Source organism: Saimiri boliviensis, chromosome 7, assembly GCF_048565385.1.
Source record: "Saimiri boliviensis isolate mSaiBol1 chromosome 7, mSaiBol1.pri, whole genome shotgun sequence".
NCBI classification, from domain to species: domain Eukaryota; kingdom Metazoa; phylum Chordata; class Mammalia; order Primates; family Cebidae; genus Saimiri; species Saimiri boliviensis.
The window spans coordinates 12,361,640-12,383,102 of record NC_133455.1 but is presented as its reverse complement, the minus strand read 5'-3'; the positions used below and the strand labels follow the sequence as shown (position 1 = coordinate 12,383,102).

At 45.2% G+C, this 21,463-nt stretch overlaps 1 protein-coding gene across 2 annotated transcripts in view; it reads left to right on the top strand.

Annotated features, from left to right (window-relative positions):
* The window catches only part of RNF10 (ring finger protein 10), a 46,157-nt gene that overhangs the window by 8,674 nt on the left and 16,020 nt on the right, over window positions 1-21,463 (top strand). For both annotated transcript variants that reach the window (XM_039471602.2, XM_039471603.2), the window contains exons 2-7: window positions 3,772-3,968; window positions 13,300-13,499; window positions 14,594-14,684; window positions 17,981-18,165; window positions 18,245-18,381; window positions 20,647-20,807. In XM_039471602.2, the coding sequence (XP_039327536.1) occupies window positions 3,772-3,968; window positions 13,300-13,499; window positions 14,594-14,684; window positions 17,981-18,165; window positions 18,245-18,381; window positions 20,647-20,807 (971 nt within the window). The remainder of the gene's footprint in view (window positions 1-3,771; window positions 3,969-13,299; window positions 13,500-14,593; window positions 14,685-17,980; window positions 18,166-18,244; window positions 18,382-20,646; window positions 20,808-21,463) is intronic.

Genomic DNA, 21,463 nt, shown 5'->3' with positions numbered 1-21,463 from the left:
CAGGTTCAAATGATTCCCATGCCTTAGCCTCCCAAGTAGCTGGGATTAAATGCATAGCTAACTTTTGTATTTTTAGTAAAGATGGGCTTTCACCATGTTGGCCAGGCTGGTCTCGAACCCCTGGCCTCATGTGATTTGTCCGCCTTGGCCTCCTAAAGTGCTGGGATTACAGGCGTGTGCCATCATGTCTGGCCTTAAATAATAACATTAAATTAAACTCTGGCCACTGTCCCTACGCAGGATTTAAGGGTAACTGGTAGGAGTGAACCTAGCCTGTTTCTGTGACTGACTGTTCTGTTTATACTGCTGCCATCTCACATGATTTAGATTGACTCCCAGGTTGTAGGTGGTCACGTTTGGAGAGAATGACATTTATTCAATGAGGTTGACAGACTGTGAGCGTGAAGTGGTTGCTTTCAGAATTTGGACTCTGATTTATTAACTCACATTTTCTTTTCTCTAAGCTGTTGTTTCACCTTTAATTTATTTAGCCTGCTATAGGAAGCTGGTGATTATACTTAGCAAGAAATAATTTCTTTTGGATTTAAAAAATTACTCAGAGAATATTACAAGTTTGCAGAGAATTACTTTTCTATTATAACAGAATCTTAGAGTGTGAGGGCTGAGTAGGAATTCCTTAAAAGCTCATCAGGGTGATTGCTATGAACTGGCCAGGTTGCGAATCATTGTAAGAGGATTAAAGTGGGGCCAGGCCCCATGGCTCATGCTTACAATTCCACACTTTGGGAGGCTAAGGTGGGAATATCACCTGAGCCTGGAGAATCACCTGAGCCCAGGAGTTTGAGACCAGCCTAGGCAACAGAGTGAGACCTCGTCTCTACAAAAATTTAAAAATTTAGGCCAGGCGTGGTGGCTTACGCCTGTAATCCCAGCACTTTCGGAGGCTGAGGGTGGTGGATCGCTTGAGCTCAGGAGTTTGAGACCAGCCCGGGCAATGTGGCAAAACCCTGTCTCTGTAAAAAAATATAAAAATAAGCCAAGAGTGGTGGTACGTGCCTGGAGTCCCCAGTTACTTAGAGGGGTGCTGAGACAGGAGGATTGCATGAACTCCAGAGGTTGAGGCTGCAGTGAGCCAAGATCATGCCACTGCACTACAGCCTGGGTGACAAAGTAAGACCCTGTCTGAAAAAATTAGCTCGGTGTGGTGGTGCACACCTGCAATCCTAGCTGGGAGGCTGATTTGGAAGGATTGCTTAAGCCAGAATTGCTTAAGCAAAGGATTGCTGCAGTGTGCTATGATGGTGCCACTGCTCTCCACCCTGGGCTGAGTGAGAATCTGTCTCAAAAAAAAAGAAAAAAAAAGGCCAAGCACGGTGGCTTATTCCTGTAACCCCAGCTTTTTGGGAGGCTGAGGTGGGCAGATCACTTGAGGTCAGGAGTTCAAGACCAGCTTGGCCAACATGGCAAAACCCCATGTCTACTAAAAATACAAAATTAGCCACGTTTGTTAGCTCATACCTGTAATCTCAGCTACTTGGGAGGCCGAGGCAGGAGAATCGCTTGAACCTGGGAGGTAGAGGTTTCAGTGAGCCAAGATGGCATCACTGCACTCCAGCCTGGGCAGTAGAGTGAGACTCTGTCTTTAAAAAAAAAAAAAAAAGACTAGGCTTGGTGGTTTGTACCTATAATCCTAACGGTTTAGAAGGCCGAAGTAGGATTGAGTCCAGGAGTTTGAAATAAGTCTGGGTAACAAAGTGAGACCCCATCTCTACAGAAAAAATAGGCTGGGCGTGGTGGCTCATGCCTGTAATCTCAGCACTTTGGGAGGCCAAGGCGGGTGGATCACTTGAGCTCTGGAGTTTGAGACCAGCCTGGGCAACAAAGGCAAATCCTGTGTCCACAAAAAAACATAAAAATTGACATGGTGGTGAGTGCTTGTAGTCTCAGCTACTCAGGAAGCTGAGTGGTAGGGTGGCTTGAGCTTGGGAGGCGGAGGTTGCTGTGAGCTAAGATTGCGCCACTGCACTGTAGCCTGGGTGACAGAGCGAGACCCCATCTCTAAATAAATGAATAAAATGCATAAATAATTATTATATTGTTAGAGTATAAATAAATTGGTGTAACAGTTTCAGAAAGCAACCTAAGAATGTGTAAATGGCTTTAATGACCATATTTTATCTGCTAATTCCACTTTGAGAATTTGACGTAATTAATCACAAAAGCCTCTGTCTAAAGAGACTCCCAATGCTATTATATTAAACTAGCAAAAAAATTAGAAGCCACCTAAATGTATAACAATGTGGGGTTGGTTACATTATTCTGTAAGTGTGTGTCGAACAAGGATACAGCAATTAATCATGCTTTTGAAGACAAGGGATGCATAAAAATGCTCACAGAATAGTAAGCAGAAAAGATCTTCTATGCTTGTCATTTGTCATAAATCAAAAGTGTAAGATTTGTGGCAAGTATGTAAAATGGAGATTTAAAGGAAACCAATATTAATGGATTAGTGCTCTGTGAGTACTGGCAACTATTCTTCCCTATTTTCAGAATTGAACATGTATTATAATTGGAGAGAAAAACATTTTTAAAAAGGATATAACTCAAGCTGATCAAATATGCTTTTATTTCTTTATTTTGACAGTTTTTTCTCTGTCACCCAGGCTGGAGTGCAATGGCATGTTCTTGGCTCACTGCAATCTCTGCCTCCCGGGTTCAAGCAATTCTCCTGCCTCACCCTCCCAAGTAGCTGAAGTAGCTGGGATTACAGGTGCCTGTCACCATGCCTGGCTAATTTTTTTGTATTTTTAGTAGAGATGGGTTTTCATCATGTTAGCTAAGCTGGTCCCCAACTCAACCTCAGGTGATCCACCCGCCTTGGCCTCCCAAGGTGTTGGGATTACAGGCGTAAGCCACCACGCCTAGCCACTAATATGCTTTTAGAGCACAACTTCTTTGGTTTATCGATTTAACAGCTTGAGTTTGACCTGTAGAACATATGCAAACATGGTTTTGCTTTTATGCCTTTTGAATATATTTGCTAAGGCCTAGGACAACCCCTTGTGGTGTAGAATCTGGTTATGCTATAGCAATTTAAAGGGGAATGTCTTCTGTCCTGCCACCAGGTGAAATACTTTTCCTTAATACAGAATGGCTGTTTCATTTCCTGTAACTGCATCTGCCTGAACTTTTACAGGGGCAGTGGTAAGCTGTGTAAAATAGAGACATTAGCCGGGCGTGGTGGCTCAAGCCTGTAATCCCAACACTTTGGGAGGCCGAGGCGGGTGGATCACGAGGTCAAGAGATCGAGACCATCCTGGTTAACATGATGAAACCCCGTCTCTACTAAAAATACAAAACATTAGCTGGGCATGGTGGTGCATGTCTGTAATCCCAGCTACTCAGGAGGCTGAGGCAGGAGAATTGCCTGAACCCAGGAGGCGGAGGTTGCGGTGAGCCGAGATGGCGCCATTGCACTCCAGCCTGGGTAACAAGAGCGAAACTCCGTCTCAAAAAAAAAAAAAAAAAAAAAAAAAAAAAGAAAGACATTATCGACTGAGAATCTATGTGGTTTGATCTATACTGTGTTTGTCTTGAGGGAGGGGACCCTTTAGGCTTCATTATTTCAAGAAAAAAAAACACGGGTTGTCTTGCTCAAAGTGCTTGTGCTCTGGGCCAAACCCAGATTCTTGGAGGTGGTAGAAGGGCCCATTTACCTTGGTTTAAATAGTTTTGCTGGGAGGTGGAGGGCAGTTAGCTTGAGTGAATGTATCACTTCTTAAGGCATTCTTTTGTGTTTCTTGCTTTCAGATGGAAAGAACTCAAGTGGATCCAAGCGTTATAATCGCAAACGTGAACCTTCCTACCCCAAAAATGAAAGTTTTAGCAACCAGTCCCGTCGCTCCAGTTCACAGAAAAGCAAGACTTTTAACAAGATGCCTCCTCAAAGGGGCGGCGGCAGCGCCAAACTCTTTAGCTCTTCTTTTAATGGTGGAAGACGAGATGAGGTATGGAATTGGAAAATGTCCTTTCTAGAACATAAGCATGAGATTTGATCTCACTCCTGCCCCTCAGTTTATCAGTAGTTGAGGAGGGGAACAAGAGGTGGAAGAATAGATAATCAGAGGAGTCTTGGATAGCTGAGAAGGTTAACTAGGTTTGAAACCTTGCCTCCTTTTTTCCCCTGAAGATTATGAAACTCTCCTTGAAGGAAGGAAAATTTTCTTTATGGCAAATTTGGGGTTCCTTAATTTGTATGATCCTTTCATTATCACTCTTGAATTATAGATACCTTTTGGAATCTTAAGGTAATAAAATGATATTAATGACATTTGCCTTTGTAATAATCTAGCAAAATGTAAAATGCCTATATCCCTAGTCTCAATTTTTTTTTTTTTTTTGAGATGGAGTTTTGCTCTTGTTACCCAGGCTGGAGTGCAATGGCACGATCTTGGCTCACCGCAACCTCCGCCTCCTGGGTTCAGGCAATTCTCCTGCCTCAGCCTCCTGAGTAGCTGGGATTACAGGCATGTGCCACCATGCCCAGCTAATGTTTTGTATTTTTAGTAGAGACGGGGTTTCACCATGTTGAACAGGATGGTCTCGATCTCTTGACCTCGTGATCCACCCACCTCGGCCTCCCAAAGTGCTGGGATTACAGGCTTGAGCCACCGCACCTGGCCTTCAATTTTTTTTTTAGGAGTTTCTTAGCTATGCTTCTGTAAGTGCAAGGGTGTTCACTGCTGGGTTTGTAGTTGCAGAATTTGGGAAATAACCTAAATGCTTATCAACAAGAGACTGGCAGAATATGTTGCATAATATGTAATTATTATAGAATAAGACAGATTTAAAAAATGTAGACCGAGGGAAGTAAAGGGATAGAGAAACAAGGAAGACAGTTTTGAGGCAAAGCAAGTAGGCTACCATGGGTGGAGGAGGAGAGGCAGGAAATGTACCCAAAGACTAGGAAAGGGATCAGATCAGGTGGGGCTTTGAAGGAGTTTGACTTCTGTTCAGAGAGATGGGAAGCCATTGAAAGGTTTAATGAGAAAAGTAAGGTAATCCAATTTGGAGTTTTAAGGGGAAGAGTGGAAGCAGGAAGACTAGTAAAGAGGCTACAAAGATATTCTTGGTGAGGGGATGGAAGCTTTGAAAGAGGGTGAGTGATGGAGGTGGTGAGAAATGTTAAGATTTGAGACATTCCTTGCAGGTAGAGCCAAGACTTTTTGTTAGATGTGGGGTCTGAGCAGAGAAAAGGATGAGTAATGTTTTTGGCATAAGCCCAATTCAGGTGCCTTTTGCTGGAATGGAGAACATTCTTTCCAGAAGAGCACAGAGTTTTTTTGGGAGAAGGGATAGGGTTGAGATAAAGAACTTCACTTTGGAAATATATGTACATTGAAATTCCTATTTGATAAATATAAGCAGAATATAAATAGAGGTTTGTAGTTCATTACGAATCAGCAGTCAAGGAAGAGACCGAGGTTAGAGAGCTTTCAGCATACAGTTGATGCTTAAGCTGTGGAACTAAGTGAGGTAGATTAAGGAGTGAGTATGGCAAAAGTGGATTCGGTTCAAGAACTAGGCTGGGCACGGTGGCTCACGCCTGTAAACCCAGCACTTTGGGAGGCCGAGGCGGGTGGATCACGAGGTCAAGAGATCGAGACCATCCTGGTCAACATAGTGAAACCCCGTCTCTACTAAAAATACAAAAAATTAGCTGGGCATGGTGGCGCGTGCCTGTAATCCCAGATACTCAGGAGGCTGAGGCAGGAGAATTGCCTGAACCCAGGAGGCGGAGGTTGCGGTGAGCCGAGATCGTGCCATTGCACTCCAGCCTGGGTAACAAGAGTGAAACTCCGTCTCAAAAAAAAAAAAGAACTGAATAAGTTCTTGAGTCTAGATAAGAGACTAGCAAAAGAGAGCATGGTCAGGGCGGAAGGAAGAGAGCTGAAAGGCATTGCAGAATGTCGTCAGTTTTGTCAAGTGCTGCTGTTAGGCTGAGTTTGAATAGGACTGAAAATTGACCATTCGATTTGAAAATGTGAAGGTAGGTGTTTGGCCTTGAGTTGCTTTGGTGGAGTGTTGAAGACAAAAACCTGGCATCTAGATTGGGGAGAATGAGAGGGTAGGAAGAAGAAACAGCAAGTATAGACAGTACTTTTTAGTGGTTTTGCTTAAAGGGGAGAGGGATATGAGGCAGTGCTTGAAGGGAATGTGAGCTTGAGGGGTTTTTTTGGTTTTTTTTTTTCGAGATGGAGTTTTGCTCTTGTTGCCCAGGCTGGAGTGCAGTGGCATGATCTCAGCCCACTGCAACGTCCACCTACTAGATTCAAGTGATTATCCTGCCTCAGTCTCCTGAGTAGCTGGGATTACAGGCACCTGCCACCACATCTGGCTAATTTTTTGTATTTTTAGTAGCGATGGGGTTTTGCCATGTTAGCCAGGCTGGTTTCAAACTCCTGACTTCAGGTGATCTGCCCGTCGTGGCCTCCCAAAATGCTGGGATTATAGGTGTAAGCCACTGTGCCCAGCTGCTTGAGGGATTTTAAGTTTAGGGAAATTATAGCATGTCTGTGCTCAATGGGAGGGTTCTGGTGAGAGGGAAGGTGATGCAGGGGAAAGGGAGAGAATTGCTGAGCAGTGTCCTTGCGTCTTTGAGATCTAGTGTGAAGTGGAGCAGTTGGCTTTGATAAGAACTCTGCCAGTTCATCCCCAGTAACAAAAGGAAGGCCTGGTGCTGGAAGTGGGGTCGGAGGCAGTTGGAATTCTTTGCTTATTGTTCTAATTTTCTCAGTGGAAGACAGGGTGAGCCGAGAGGAGGTTTGGAAGCGTGAGGAGTGGAGGAGTTGTCTGGGAAGGTGAGCGATAAATGGACTGCAGAAGTGTACTAGGATTGCAGTACTACTTGGCAGCACGAGGGTCTGCTATGGTGAGGCTGATCAGTGTGGTTGTGTTTGTTAGCCTTGTTTGTCTGCTCCATGGCTGCTGTGGGATAGGCCAAGAGTTGAATTAATCAGCAGAAGGTTTTGCCAGGTGAATACAGAAGATGGATGAAGAAGTAGGTGATGGGGCTTGGGCATGGTGGCTCACACCTGTAATCCCAGCACTTTGGGAGGTCGAGGTGGATGGATCATGAGGTCAGGAGTTTGAGACCAGCCTAATCAATGTGGTGAAACCCTATCTCTACTACATATACAAAAATTAGCTGGGCGTGGTGGTGGGCACCTGTAATCCCAGCTACTCTGGAGGCTGAGGCAGGAGAATCACTTGAACCCGAGAGGCGGAGGTTGTAGGGGGCTGATACTGTGTCACTGCACTCCAGTTTGGGCAACAGAGCAAGACTCTGTCTCAAAACAAAATTAAAAAAGGAAGTAGGCAGTGGACCATAGGATCTAAGCCAAATCTGACAAGTTGGATCATTCATTTGGAGGTCCTAGTGGGGGTAAAGAATTGATGGAGTGAGGACTAAACCTGGGGAAGGAGTGTATTCCTGGTTGAACAAGGGAATGCTCAAAGTTAATATGGTGGAAGAGGTTGTGGTTGTCAGCATAGTCTAGACTGTAGAACACTCCATTCTAATAGGATATCAGGCCACACACTTTCTAATTGCCTGCACTAAAAAAGTAAAAAAGAAGTCAATTTTAGGCCGAGGCGGGTGGATCACAAGGTCAAGAGATCAAGACCATCCTGGTCAACATAGTGAAACCCCGTCTCTTCTAAAAATACAAAAAATTAGCTGGGCATGGTGGCACGTGCCTGTAATCCCAGCTACTCAGGAGGCTGAAGCAGGAGAATTGCTTGAACCCAGGAGGCGGAGGTTGCGGTGAGCCGAGATCACGCCATTGCACTCCAGCCTGGGTAACAAGAGCGAAACTCCGTCTCAAAAAAAAAAAAAGTCTATTTTAATACATTTAATTTGCTATATCTAAAATGTAAGTTTACTACATGGTACAGCCACATTTCAAGTGCTTAGTAGCTATGTCTAGCTAGTGGCTGCTCTATTGGACGTTACAGCTCTAGAAGGAAAACCCATGGGTATGGGTGGCTGAGATTGGAGGGGCAAGCTAATTATAAGAGAGGAAGTCAACCGGGCGCGGTGGCTCAAGCCTGTAATCCCAGCACTTTGGGAGGCCGAGGTGGGTGGATTACGAGGTCAAGAGATCAAGACCATCCTGGTCAACCTGGTGAAACCCCGTCTCTACTAAAAATACAAAAAAATTAGCTGGGCATGGTGGCACGTGCCTGTAATCCCAGCTACTCAGGAGGCTGAGGCAGGAGAATTGCCTGAACCCAGGAGGCAGAGGTTGCGGTGAGCCGAGATGGCTCCATTGCACTCCAGCCTGGGTAACAAGAGCGAAACTCCGTCTCAAAGAAAAAAAAAAAAAAAAGAGGAGGTCAAGGACCTGGAGTTCAGGGTATTCGGAGGATAATCAGGAAATATGAGTGGTGTCCAAGAAAGTGACAGTGGCCAGTTAGGACAACCTGAAGATGATAGAAGGTTGAGAATATGGAGGATTTTGTTGACTGAGCATAAGCTCTTAGATCTAAGTTTGGGGCACTGAGTGTGGAAGACTGATTAGGGAGATATCAGAGCCATGTGGAGATGAAAAATAAGGGATGATATTGAACTCCTAACCTTGTGATCTGCCCACCTCGGCCTCCCAAAGTGCTGGGATTACAAGCATGAGCCACCACAACCTAATTAATTGTTTTTTTTTTTTGTTTTTTTTTTTTTTTTTGAGACGGAGTTTCACCCTTGTTACCCAGGCTGGAGTGCAATGGCGCGATCTCGGCTCACCGCAACCTCCGCCTCCTGGGCTCAGGCAATTCTCCTGCCTCAGCCTCCTGAGTAGCTGGGATTACAGGCACGTGCCACCATGCCCAGCTAATTTTTTGCACTTTTAGAAGAGACGGGGTTTCACCATGTTGACCAGGATGGTCTCGATCTCTCGACCTCGTGATCCACCCGCCTCGGCCTCCCAAAGTGCTGGGATTACAGGCTTGAGCCACTGCGCCCGGCTAATTAATTGTTTTTAATTCATTATTTTTGAGACAGGGTCTGCTGTGTCACCAAGGCTGGAGTGCAGTGGCATGATTGTGGCTCACTGCAGCCTTGACCTACTGGGCTCAAATCATCCTCCTACCTTAGCCTTCCAGGTAGCTGGGACTACAGGCATGTACCACTAAGCCTGGCTAATTTTTAAATTTTTTGTAGAGACATAGTATCCCTGTGTTGCCCAGGTTGGTCTCAAACTACTTGTCTTAAATGATCCTGCCTCCTTGGCCTCCTAAAACACTGGGATTACAGATGTGAGCCACTGTGCCCATCTTAATTTTTTTTTTTTTTTTTTTGGGGGGGCAGAGTCTTGCTCTGTCACCAAGGCTGGTGTGCAGTGGCAAGATCTCGGCTTACTGCAACCTCTGCCTCCGGAGTTCAAGCAATTCTCCTTCATGTCATCCTCCTGAATAGCTGGGATTACAGGTGCATGCTACACACCCAGCTAATTTTTGTATTTTTAGTAGAGACGGGGTTTCACCATGTAGATCAGACTGGTCTCAACTCCTGACCTCGTGATCTGCCCGCCTCGACCTCCCAAAGTGCTGGGATTACAGGCAGGAGCCACTGCACCTGGCTGCCCATCCTGATTTTATTTTTAAATTTTAGATTTTATTTTTCAGACACAGAGTCTTACTATGTTCCTAGGCTGGAGTGCAGTGGCTATTCACAGGTCTGATCATAGTGCACTGCAACATTGAATTCCTGGGCTCAAGTTATCCTCTTCAGCCTCCTGAGTGGCTGAGACTGCAGGTGTGCACTACCATGCCTGGCTTTGTATTCATTTATTTTCCTTTTTTTTTTTCTCTCAAAGATGGGGTTTCACCGTGATGGCCAGGCTGGTCTTGAACTCCTGACCTCAGATGATCCACCCACCTCGGCTTCCCAAAGTGCTAGGATTACAAGCGTGAGCCATCGCGCCTGGCCTGTATTTATTTTTAAAGGTTGTATTAGTCCATTCTCTCTTTGCTATTAAGAGCTACTTGAGACTGGGTAATTTATAAGGAAGAGAAGTTTAATTGACTCATAGTTCTGCAGGCTGTACAGGAAGCATGACTAGGGAGGCCTCAGGAAACTTACAATTATGGCAGAAGGCGAAGGGGGGGAAGCAGGCACATCTTACGTCCCAAGAGGAGTAGGAAGAGAGCGGAAGATAAGAGGAAGTGCTACATCCTTTTTTTTTTTTTTTGAGATGGAATCTTGTTCTGTCACCAGGCTGGAGTGCAATAGCATGGTCTTGGCTCACTGCAACCTCTGCCTCCCGGGTTCAAATAATTCTCCTGCTTCAGCTTCCCGAGTAGCTGGGACTACAGGCATGTGCCACGATGCCCAGCTAATTTTTGTATTTTTAGTAGAGATGGGGTTTCACCATGTTGACCAGGATGGTCTTAATCTCTTGACCTTGTGATCAACCCTCCTTGGCCTCCCCAAGTGCTGGGATTACAGGCGTGAGCCACTGTGCCCAGCGACATACTTTTAAACAACCAGATCTCCTGATAACTCATTATCATGAGAACAGCAAGGAGGAAGTCTGTCCCGTGATCTGATCACCTTGCTAGACCCCTCCACCAACACTGGGATTACAATTCTACACAAGATTTGGGAGGGGACACAAATCCAAACCATATCAAAGGTCATATACCATGATTCTGTATGCATAGAATATCTCAGAGAATATGTTAATTTTCTCTGGAAGAGAAATTGCGTTTCACTATGTCCCTTTTTGTATTCTTTGTATTCTTTTTGTTTTTGAGACGGAGACTCATTCTGTCACCAGGTTGGAGTGCAGTGGCACGCAATCTGTCTCCCGGTTTCAAGCGATTCTCCTGCCTCAGCTTCCCGAGTAGCTGGGACTACAGGTGTGTGCCACCACGCCCAGCTAATTTTTATATTTTTAGTAGAGACAGGGTTTCACCATGTTGGTCTTGATCTCTTAACCTTATGGTCTGCCCTCTTTGTCCTCCCAGAGTGCTGGATTACAGGCATAAGCCCCTACGTCTTTGGATTATTTACTGTGTAAGTGCAAGTGCTGCTCACCAAAAATCTTCAAATTTGACTAAGCAGCAAAAGCCTTAAATTTGCATTTTCTTTGACTCAATTCCTCTGTACATTCAAAAGAAATAATTGTAAGTACTCAAATATTTGTGCATAAAGAATGTATCCAAGGCCAGGCATGATGGCTCATGCCTGTAATCCCAGTACTTTGGGAGGCCAGGGCCCATGAATTACGAGGTCAGGCGTTCAAGACCAGTCTGGCCAAGATGGTGAAGCCCGGTCTCCACTAGAAATACAAAAATTAGCCAGGTGTGGTGGCGGGTACCTGTAATCCCAGATACTGCTACTCGGGAGGCTGAGGCAGAGAATTGCGTGAACCCGGAAGGCAGAGGTGGCAGTGAACCAATGATTGCGCCACTGCACTCCAGCCTGGGTGACAGAACGAGACTCTGTCTCAAAAAGTAAAAACAAAATAAAAATTAAAAATGTGCTTATCGGGCCAAGGCGGGTGGATCATGAGGTCAAGAGATCGAGACCATCCTGGTCAACACGGTGAAACCCCGTCTCTACTAAAAATACAAAAATTAGCTGAGCATGGTGGCGCGTGCCTGTAGTCCCAGCTACTCAGGAGGCTGAGACAGGAGAATTGCCTCAACCCGAGAGGCGGTGAGCCGAGATCGCGCCATTGCACTCCAGCCTGGGTAACAAGAGCGAAACTCCTTCTCAAAAAAAGAAAAAATGTGCTTATCACTGCATTATTTTGAAACTGGAAAAGCGTTAAACAATCTGTACTGTACAGTAGGGTAGTAAACTATGGTATACTCATATAATGCAATGGTATGCAGCTATTTGAAGTGACTAACAGAAGTGTTTATAGCATTAAGTGGGAAAGTGGAGCTGGGAAATGCCCTAGCTGACTTCCATTTGTTTTGCTGCCATTTGAGAACATTCAGAGGACTGAAATCCACCTTGACATCGCTTCCTCCACATTTTCGCTTGCAGTGGTGTTTCTCGTATGGTTTCTTGGCTACCTTATGAACTGTTTCTGAATCTGCTGATTGGGTTTATTTCTGGACACAGAGCTAGTCTGCCTACATGTTCCAGTTCTGTCAGTTTTAATTAGCAATGAATAACTGTGTCTTAGATGGGAGGTCTGGTAGGATCTAGAACCTGTGTCAGCAGCTCTGCCTGCAAGCCATCTCCAGAGTGTGGCTACACAGACTCACTTTGCCAGAAGCAGACCAAAGAACAAATAGTTAACAAGAGTCAAGGTGTCAGAGTCCTATGGGACTGTTGAAAGGATTAATCCAGCTAAGTAAATTTTTGTGATTAAAGATAGCTAGAGATGTTCTTGCTGGGTTTTGTCCTTGAATGGTTGTCACTTAGCAGGGCAGATTAAACAGTTTAATCCTATTGTAAAGGCTCTTTTCCCCTCTTCACTTCTATTCACTCTTGGGTAGGCTTTTGTATTACTCCCTCCCAGGATGACTTTTTTGCTTTAAGCCTGTTTTATTTAATTTTTTTTTAAAAAAGGAATAAAATAATGGCTGCTCCATATACAAAGCCTATTTAGTTACTATTTTAAGCTGTGCAGGTGTGGCCTGGTGGCTCACGCCTGTAATCCCAGCACTTTGGGAGGCTGAGGAGGCTGGATCAGGAGTTCAAGACCAGCCTGGCTAACATGGTGAAACCCTATCTCTACTAAAAGTACAAATATTAGTCGGGAGTGGTCGCGGCTGCCTGTAGTCCCAGCTATTCTGGAGGCTGAGGCAGGAAAATTGAACTTGAGAGGCTGAGGTTGCAGTGAGCTGAGATCATGCCATTGCACTCTAGCCTGGGTGACAGAGTGAGATGCTGTCTCAAAAAAAATTTAAGTTGTGCCGGGCGTGGTGGCTCAAGCCTGTAATCCCAGCACTTTGGGAGGCCGAGGCGGGTGGATCACAAGGTCGAGAGATCGAGACCATCCTGGTCAACATGGTGAAACCCCGTCTCTACTAAAGATACAAAAAATTATCTGGGCATGGTGGCACGTGCCTGTAATCCCAGCTACTCAGGAGGCTGAGGCAGGAGAATTGCTTGAACCCAGGAGGTGGAGGTTGCGGTGAGCCGAGATCGTGCCATTGCACTCCAGCCTGGGTAACAAGGGCGAAACTCCGTCTCAAAAAAAAAAAAAAAAAAAAAAAAAAAAAAATTTAAGTTGTATGGAAGGAGGGGTTTTTTGGGGTTTCTGCTATAAATCAGTGTCATCTTAATCTGAAATACTAATTCATTCTCATTCTCTTTAGGTAGCAGAGGCTCAACGGGCAGAGTTTAGCCCTGCCCAGTTCTCTGGTCCTAAGAAGATCAACCTGAACCACTTGTTGAATTTCACATTTGAACCCCGTGGCCAGATGGGTCACTTTGAAGGCAGTGGACATGGTAGCTGGGGAAAAAGGAACAAGTGGGGACATAAGCCTTTTAACAAGGAACTCTTTTTACAGGCCAAGTGAGTATTCTGTACCTCGGAGGAAAGGGAAAGTGGGCCTCTCTGGATAGCTGTGGTGCTGCTGTGAGGAGGCTTTCTTTTTATTTTTATTTTATTTTATTTTATTTTATTTTATTTTAAGACTAGTCAAATGCAGTAGTGAGAAGCGGAGAAGGGGTAGAACAAGGAGTTCGATCTGTAACTGACTGTGAACAATCAATTGAGATAACTCGCTACCTTTGGACCAGCCAGAGGCTTTCTTTAAACTATTTAGTGGAAGAGAAGCAGAAAGGGATTAGTCTACAGATATTGATCAATTTACGACCTATGCAACTTAGGACCATTCGACTTTACGACCACAATCTTGATCTTGGCTCACTGCAACCTCTGCCTCCTGGGTTCAAGCAATTCTCCTGCCTTAGCCTCCCTCGTAGTTGGGACTACAGGCGAGTGCCACCATGCCCTGCCAGTTTTTTTTTTGTAGTAGTAGAGACAGGTTTTACCATGTTAGCCAGGATGGTCTCAATCTCCTGACCTCGTAATCCACCCACCTTAGCCTCCCAAAGTGCTGGGATTACAGGCATATGCCACTGCTCCCGGCCTAATTTTGTGTATTTAGTAGAGATGGGGTTTCAGCGTGTTGCCCAGACTGGTCTCTAACTCCTGACCTCAAGTGATCCACCCGCCTTGGCCTCCCAAAGTGCTGGGATTACAGGCATGAGGCATCAGACCTGGCTGAGAACAGTCTTTTCAACTACCTTGAAGACTAGGCATTTTCTGGGTTCTAAGGGGTGAGAGAGGAAATCTGGCTTACTGCTGTTTGATGGAGTCATAGTCTAGGTTAATTTTAGTTCAAGGATGCCTTCAGGGAATTTGACTGGACTTGGAAGCAGAAGAAAACAGTTCATGGATTTAGACTTCTGTTTGCTGAGTCTTTGCGTTCCTTCCAGAGCCGGAGCTCAGAACTGAGGCTGAGGTCCTAGTGCAGTGCCTCATGAACCAGGGCCGTTAATGGCCTGTGTTTGATTTCTAAGTGAAGATAACAGATTTCTGCTGAGGGCTTATTGGTAGATTCTGACAGTCTAAGTTTTTCCTGTCTTCCCCCCTATTTCTAGCTGCCAATTTGTGGTGTCTGAAGACCAAGACTACACAGCTCATTTTGCTGATCCTGATACATTAGTTAACTGGGACTTTGTGGAACAAGTGGTGAGTAGCTCAGCCAAGCCTGCCTGTAAGCTGTGAGTGGGAGAGAGCACTAAATAAAGGTACTGTGGTGACACAGCAGCTGTTGACTGTGTTCACTGCTTGATACCCTTTTCTGCCTGGCCTTTCTATAGACATTTCCCAGAGGTCAGTTCCTGGTTCTTCCTGGAGTCCATTTTGTGACTAATTGGCACTGGCCTGTAGGGATGGTATATGAAAGGCTTTGATCTGAAGGTTTGTAAACTGGGAAATAGTAACCCCTTACACTCCTGACCTGGGTTGGACTCACTCCTTCATTGGCAGCCATTTGTAGCAATCAGTATTAAAGTAGGCCTCAGCCTTGTGGCAGGTGAGCAGATGAATGAGCCACACAGTTACACTTTTTTTTTTGAGACAGAGTCTTGCTCTCTTGCCAGGCTGGAGTGCAGTGGCGCTATCTTGGCTCACTACAACTTCTGCCTTCCTGGTTCAAGTGATTCTCCTGCTTCAGCTTCCCAAGTAGCTGGGACTACAGGTGCATGCCACCATGTGCAGCTCATTTTTCTATTTTTAGTAAAGGTGGGATTTCACCATGTTGACCAGGATGGTCTTGATCTCTTGACCTCGGGATCTGCTCGTCTTGGCCTCCCGAAGTGCTGGGATTACAGATGTGAGCCAGTGTACCCAGTTTCTTCCCCCTCACCCCCAGATGGAGTTTCACTCTTGTTGCCTGGAGTGCAATAATGCAATCTCGGTTCATCGCAACCTCTGCCTCCTGGGTTCAGGTGATTATCCTGCCTCAGCCTTCTGAGTGGCTGAGATTATAGGCATGTGCCAGCACGCCCAGCTAATTTTGTGTTTTTAGTAGAGGTGGGTTTTCTCTATGTTGGTCAGGCTGGTCTTGAACTCCCAACCTCAGGTGATCCGCCTGCCTTGGCCTCCCAAAGTGCTGGGATTATAGGTATGAGCCACTGCACCCAGCTTTTTTTTTTTTTTTTTTTTTTTTTCTTTTTTAAGACAGAGTCTCACTCTGTTGTCCAGGCTGGAATACAGTGGCATGATCTTGGCTCACTGCAACATCTGCCTCCTGAATTCAAGCAATTCTCATGCCTCAGCCCCTAAGTAGCTGGGATTACAGGTGTACCACCCCGCCCACTGGCCCCTGACCATGCCTGGCTAATTTATTTATTTTTTTTTTTTGAGACGGAGTTTTGCTCTTGTTACCCAGGCTGGAGTGCAATGGCGCAATCTCGGCTCACCGCAACCTCCGCCTCCTGGGTTCAGGCAATTCTCCTGCCTCAGCCTCCTGAGTAGCTGGGATTACAGGCACGTGCCACCATGCCCAGCTAATTTTTTCTATTTTTAGTAGAGACGGGGTTTCACCATGTTGACCAGGATGGTCTCGATCTCTCGACCTTGTGATCCACCCGCCTCGGCCTCCCAAAGTGCTGGGATTACAGGCTTGAGCCACCGCGCCCGGCGGCTAATTTATTTTTTAAGACGGAGTCTTGCTTTGTCGCCAGGCTGGAGCACAGTGGCATAGTCTCGGCTCACTGCAACCTCCGCCTCCTGGGTTCAAGCGATTCTTGTGCCTGAGCCTCCCGCATAGCTGGGACTACAGGCGTGTGCCAAATGCCTGGCTAATTTTGTATTTTTAGTAGAGACGGGGTTTCACCATGTGGGCCAGGATGGTTTCGAACTCCTGACAGCAAGTGATCCACCCGCCTTGGCTTCCCAAGGTATTGAGGTTACAGGCATAAGCCACCACGCCTTGCCCAGTTGTATTTCTTTTTTTTTTTTTTTTTTTTGAGACAGTCTTGTTCTGTTGCCCCGCTGGAGTGCAGTGGCGCGATGCGATGTTGGCTCACTGTAACCTCCACCTCCTGGGTTCACGTGATTCTCTTGCCTCAGCCTCCCGAGTAGCTGGAATTACAGGCGTGTGCCACTATGCCTGACTAATTTTATATTTTTAGTAGAGACAGGGTTCCACTGTGTTGTCCAGGCCAGCCTCAAACTCCCAGCCTCAAATGATCCACGCATCTTGGCCTCCCAAAGTGCTGGGATTACAGGCGTGAGTCAGTGTACCTGGCCCTAGTTGTACTTTCAAAGCCACTACGGTGTTTTCTATTGAATTTATAAACTCTAGGTATCCCCTTGTTGATCCTAATAGGGTATCTGTTGAAGAATAATAATTTCAAAATGATAGGCACTTTTTTTTTTGATGAGCAGGGGCTTTTGACCCCAAAGCTTGAACTCTGACTACTGTGAAAATGTATAAAATCATCTGAGAATGACGTAGAAGGCATAAAAACTTAAGTTTTATTTTTTTAAAAAAATATTGGCACACAAAGTGAAGTATTTTTAATGCGTTTTCTGTTGGAAATTACTGGTAAATTACTTCTAGACCCTTTATAGACTTTTATGCATACATTTTTTTTTTTTCTGAGACGGAGTTTCGCTCTTGTTACCCAGGCTGGAGTGCAATGGCGCGATCTCAGCTCACCGCAACCTCCGCCTCCTGGGTTCAGGCAATTCTCCTGCCTCAGCCTCCTGAGTAGCTGGGATTACAGGCACGTGCCACCATGCCCAGCTAATGTTTTGTTTTTAGTAGAGACGGGGTTTCACCATGTTGACCAGGATGGTCTCAATCTCTTGACCTCATGATCCACCCGCCTCAGCCTCCCAAAGTGCTGGGATTACAGGCTTGAGCCACCGCGCCTGGCTTTTTTTTTTTTTTTTTTGAGATGGAATCTCGCTCTATCACCCAGGCTGGAGTGCCACAGCCCAATCTCAGCTCACTACAACCTCCACCTCCCGGGTTTAAGCAATTCTCCTACCTCAGCCTCCTGAGTAGCTGGGATTACAGGCGCCCGCTACCATGCCCAGCTAATTTTTGCATTTTTAGTAGAGACAGGGTTTCACCACATTGGCCAGGCTGGTCTTGAACTTCTGACCTCAGTTGATCTGCCTGCCTTGACCTCCTAAAGTGCTGGGATTACAGGTGTGAGCCACCACTCCTGGCTGCATACATATTACATCTTTTTTGTAAATGGGAATATAGTGATTTGTCATTTTTAAAATTTTAATGTAGAACCCCCAAAATACCTGTTGTGTATTTATTATATTAAGCCATTATTATGGTTTCCTTAATGATTTGCTTGAAGAGCTGTCATATATGTACTACATTGTTAAACAATTTTTAGAAGATGTGTTGCGTATAAGAATGTATGGGGATGGGATGAGAGAGTAGAGGCTTATAACTTTGATAGTCCCTAATCAATTCTGCAAGTAGTGAACCTTGTGGTGGCATTTTGTTTCAGCGCATTTGTAGCCATGAAGTGCCATCTTGCCCAATATGCCTCTATCCACCTACTGCAGCCAAGATAACCCGTTGTGGACACATCTTCTGCTGGGCATGCATCCTGCACTATCTTTCACTGAGTGAGAAGGCCTGGAGTAAATGCCCCATCTGTTATAGTTCTGTGCATAAGAAGGATCTCAAGAGGTGAGATTGAGACATTTACTAGATTCGATCCCAGTCTGTTCACTCTTTGTCCTGCTACATATAAGTGTCCATGTTTCAGTGTTGTTGCCACAGAGTCACATCAGTATGTTGTTGGTGATACCATTACGATGCAGCTGATGAAGAGGGAGAAAGGGGTGTTGGTGGCTTTGCCCAAATCCAAATGGATGAATGTAGACCATCCCATTCATCTAGGAGGTGAGTTCTTTAAATTTGGGGGCAAATAATCCTGGGTACATCCTTTAAGGTGACTGAATATATCTTAAGTGTGAAAGTTAAGTCTTTGGGCAAGGCTTAAGCCTAAGGCTTAAACCCAAGGATTCTGGTAGGTTAGGGTGGAGTTTCTAGAGGGTTGATTAACTCTTGGTTTCAGAGTTTTGTATATATTGTTTAATGTATACATCTTAATTTCTCATTTTACAAGGTTTTACTGGCTAGTGTCTTTCACTTGTGCCCAGTCTTAGGGGTTTTGTAGTCAGCTAGTCTTGGTGCCTGTCGTCAAGAAACTCAATAGTAAGGCCAGGTGCAGTGGCTCAAGCCTGTAATCCCAGCACTTTGGGAGGCCGAGGTGGGTGGATCACGAAGTCAAGAGATAGAGACCATCCTGGTCAACGTGGTGAAACCCCGTCTCTACTAAAAATACAAAAAATTAGCTGAGCATGGTGGCATGTGCCTGTAATCCCAGCTACTCAGGAGGTTGAGGCAGGAGAATTGCCTGAACCCAGGAGGCGGAGGCTGCAGTGAGCCGAGATTGTGCCACTGCACTCTAGCCTAGCACCTGGTGACAGAGTGGACTCTGACTCAAAAAAAAAAGAAAAAAGAAAAAAAAAATCCTCAGATATGAGTGGATTTTTGAACCTGGCTGAAATGATAGATACTATAAAAGATTGATAAATTTGATTTTATAGGAAGGAAACTTATATCTGAGAAGATTTCTAAAGTTAACAGGTGATAAACTAGGGAAAGATTTACACATTTAAAACTAAGAATTAACATCAAGAACATATAGATGTTCTATAAAGTACATTAATAACTAGTGGAAGAATGGGCTAAGTATGTGACAAAGTTTTCCAGTAACGAAAACGTTTTTGACCAGCCTGACCAACATGGTGAAACCCATCTCTACTAAAAACACAAAAAAATTAGCCAGGCATAGTGGTGCATGCCTGTCATCCCAGCTACTCAGGAGGCTGAGTCAGGAGAATCACTTGAACCCGGGAGGCAGAGTTTGCAGTAAACTGAGATAGCGCCGTCACACCCCATTTTGGGTGAAAAGAGTGAAATTCCATTTCAAAAAAGAAAGGAAAAAAAGAACCACCAGTAACAACAACATTAAAGAAATTGTTGGTGGGGCACGGTGGCTAATGCCTGTAATCCCAGCACTTTGGGAGGCCAAGGCAAGTGGATCACCTGACGTCAGGAGTTTGAGACCAGCCTGGCCAACATGGTGAAACCCCGTCTCTACTAAAAATACAAAAATTAGCTGGGCATGGTGGCAGGTGCCTGTAATCTCAGCTACTCAGGAGGCTGAGGCAGGAGAATGGCTTAAACCCAGGAGGTGGAGGTTGCAGTGAGCCGAGATGGTGCCACTGCACTCAGCCTGGGTGACAGAGCAAGACTCCATCTCAAAAAAAATTAAGTAAAAGCCAGGCGCAGTGGCTCAAGCTTGTAATCCCAGCACTTTGGGAGGCCGAGGCGGGTGGATCACGAGGTCGAGAGATTGAGACCATCCTGGTCAACATGGTGAAACCCCGTCTCTACTAAAAATACAAAAAATTAGCTGGGCATGGTGGCACGTGCCTGTAATCCCAGCTACTCAGGAGGCTGAGGCAGGAGAATTGCCTGAACCCAGGAGGCGGAGGTTGCGGTGAGCCGAGATCGCGCCATTGCACTCCAGCCTGGGTAACAAGAGCGAAACTCCGCCTCAAAAAAAAAAAAAAAAAAATTAAGTAAGTAAATAAATAAATAAATGATGGCTCAGCGCAGTGGCTCATGCTTATAATCCCAGTACTTTTGGAGGCTGAGATAGGAAGATTGCTTGAGTTTAGAAGTTCAAGACCAGCCTAGCAACATAGCAAGACCTCATCTCTGCTAGACATGAAAATACCATCCTGGTTAACATGGTTAAACCCTGTCTCTAGCAAAAATACAAAAAATTAGCTCGGATTACACGTGTGAGCCACTGTTCCCTTCCAGTTTGAGGTTTTTCGGTATTACAATGCTATAATTAATAAACACTGTGTGACTAAAGTCTTGACTGCATCTCTGGTTTTCTTGTTTCTTGTATTAAGAGCAGAGCTACAGACCTTATTTTAAGGCCACTGTTACATTGTTTTCTGGGAAAGTATGCTAAATTACCCATTTTCACCCCAGAGAAAAGGCTGTATTTGAAAGTTCCTATTTAGCTACACCATCGTGGGCTTTGAGTGTTGCATTTCTTTGATCTTGCTGGTGTTCTTATAGATGAACAGCACAGCCAGTACTCTAAGTTGCTGCTGGCATCTAAGGAGCAGGTGCTGCACCGGGTAGTTCTGGAGGAGAAAGTAGCACTAGAGCAGCAATTGGCAGAGGAGAAGCACACTTCCGAGTCCTGCTTTATTGAGGCAGCTATCCAGGAGCTCAAGGTAAGAGGATGCATTGGAGATGTTAACCTTTTTACTCTGTCGGGGGTCTCTAGTTAAAACTAGAAATGCTAAACCTTTTTACTCTGTCACGGGTGAGTGGATGGTCACTGGGGATAAGTTACTTCCATCCCACGTTTAAGACCACATTAAGACAATAAGCACACATTCCACATTAAGACAAGCAGAGAATGGCTAAAAAAGCCAATTTGTTCTGGGCTTTGGTGATGGGAGAGAAGGTTTAACCTAGGGCTTTTAAAGCTCTTTCTAGAGCTAAAAGGAACAAATCAAAATGATTTTATAACTAATTCTAATTGTGACAGTGGAGTTTTTTAGTTAAGCTAGGTTCTTATAGAGGTTTTTGTTTTCTGGGAAAATACTCAGATTTTATTCTAGAGGTATTTTAAGAGACATTGTGGGCCTGCCGTGGTGGCTCACGCCTATAATCCCAGCACTTTGGGAAGCCAAGGTGGGCGGATCACGAGGTCAGCAGTTCCAGACAAAACTGGCCAACATAGTGAAACCCCGTCTCTACTAAAAGTACAAAAATTAGCTGGGTGTGGTGGCGGGTATTTGAATTTCTGGCTTTTTGACTCTCCAGGTCTCTTTTGGGTAGAGTCCTGTATATTTAACTTTTGCTTTCTTTCTATAATACATCG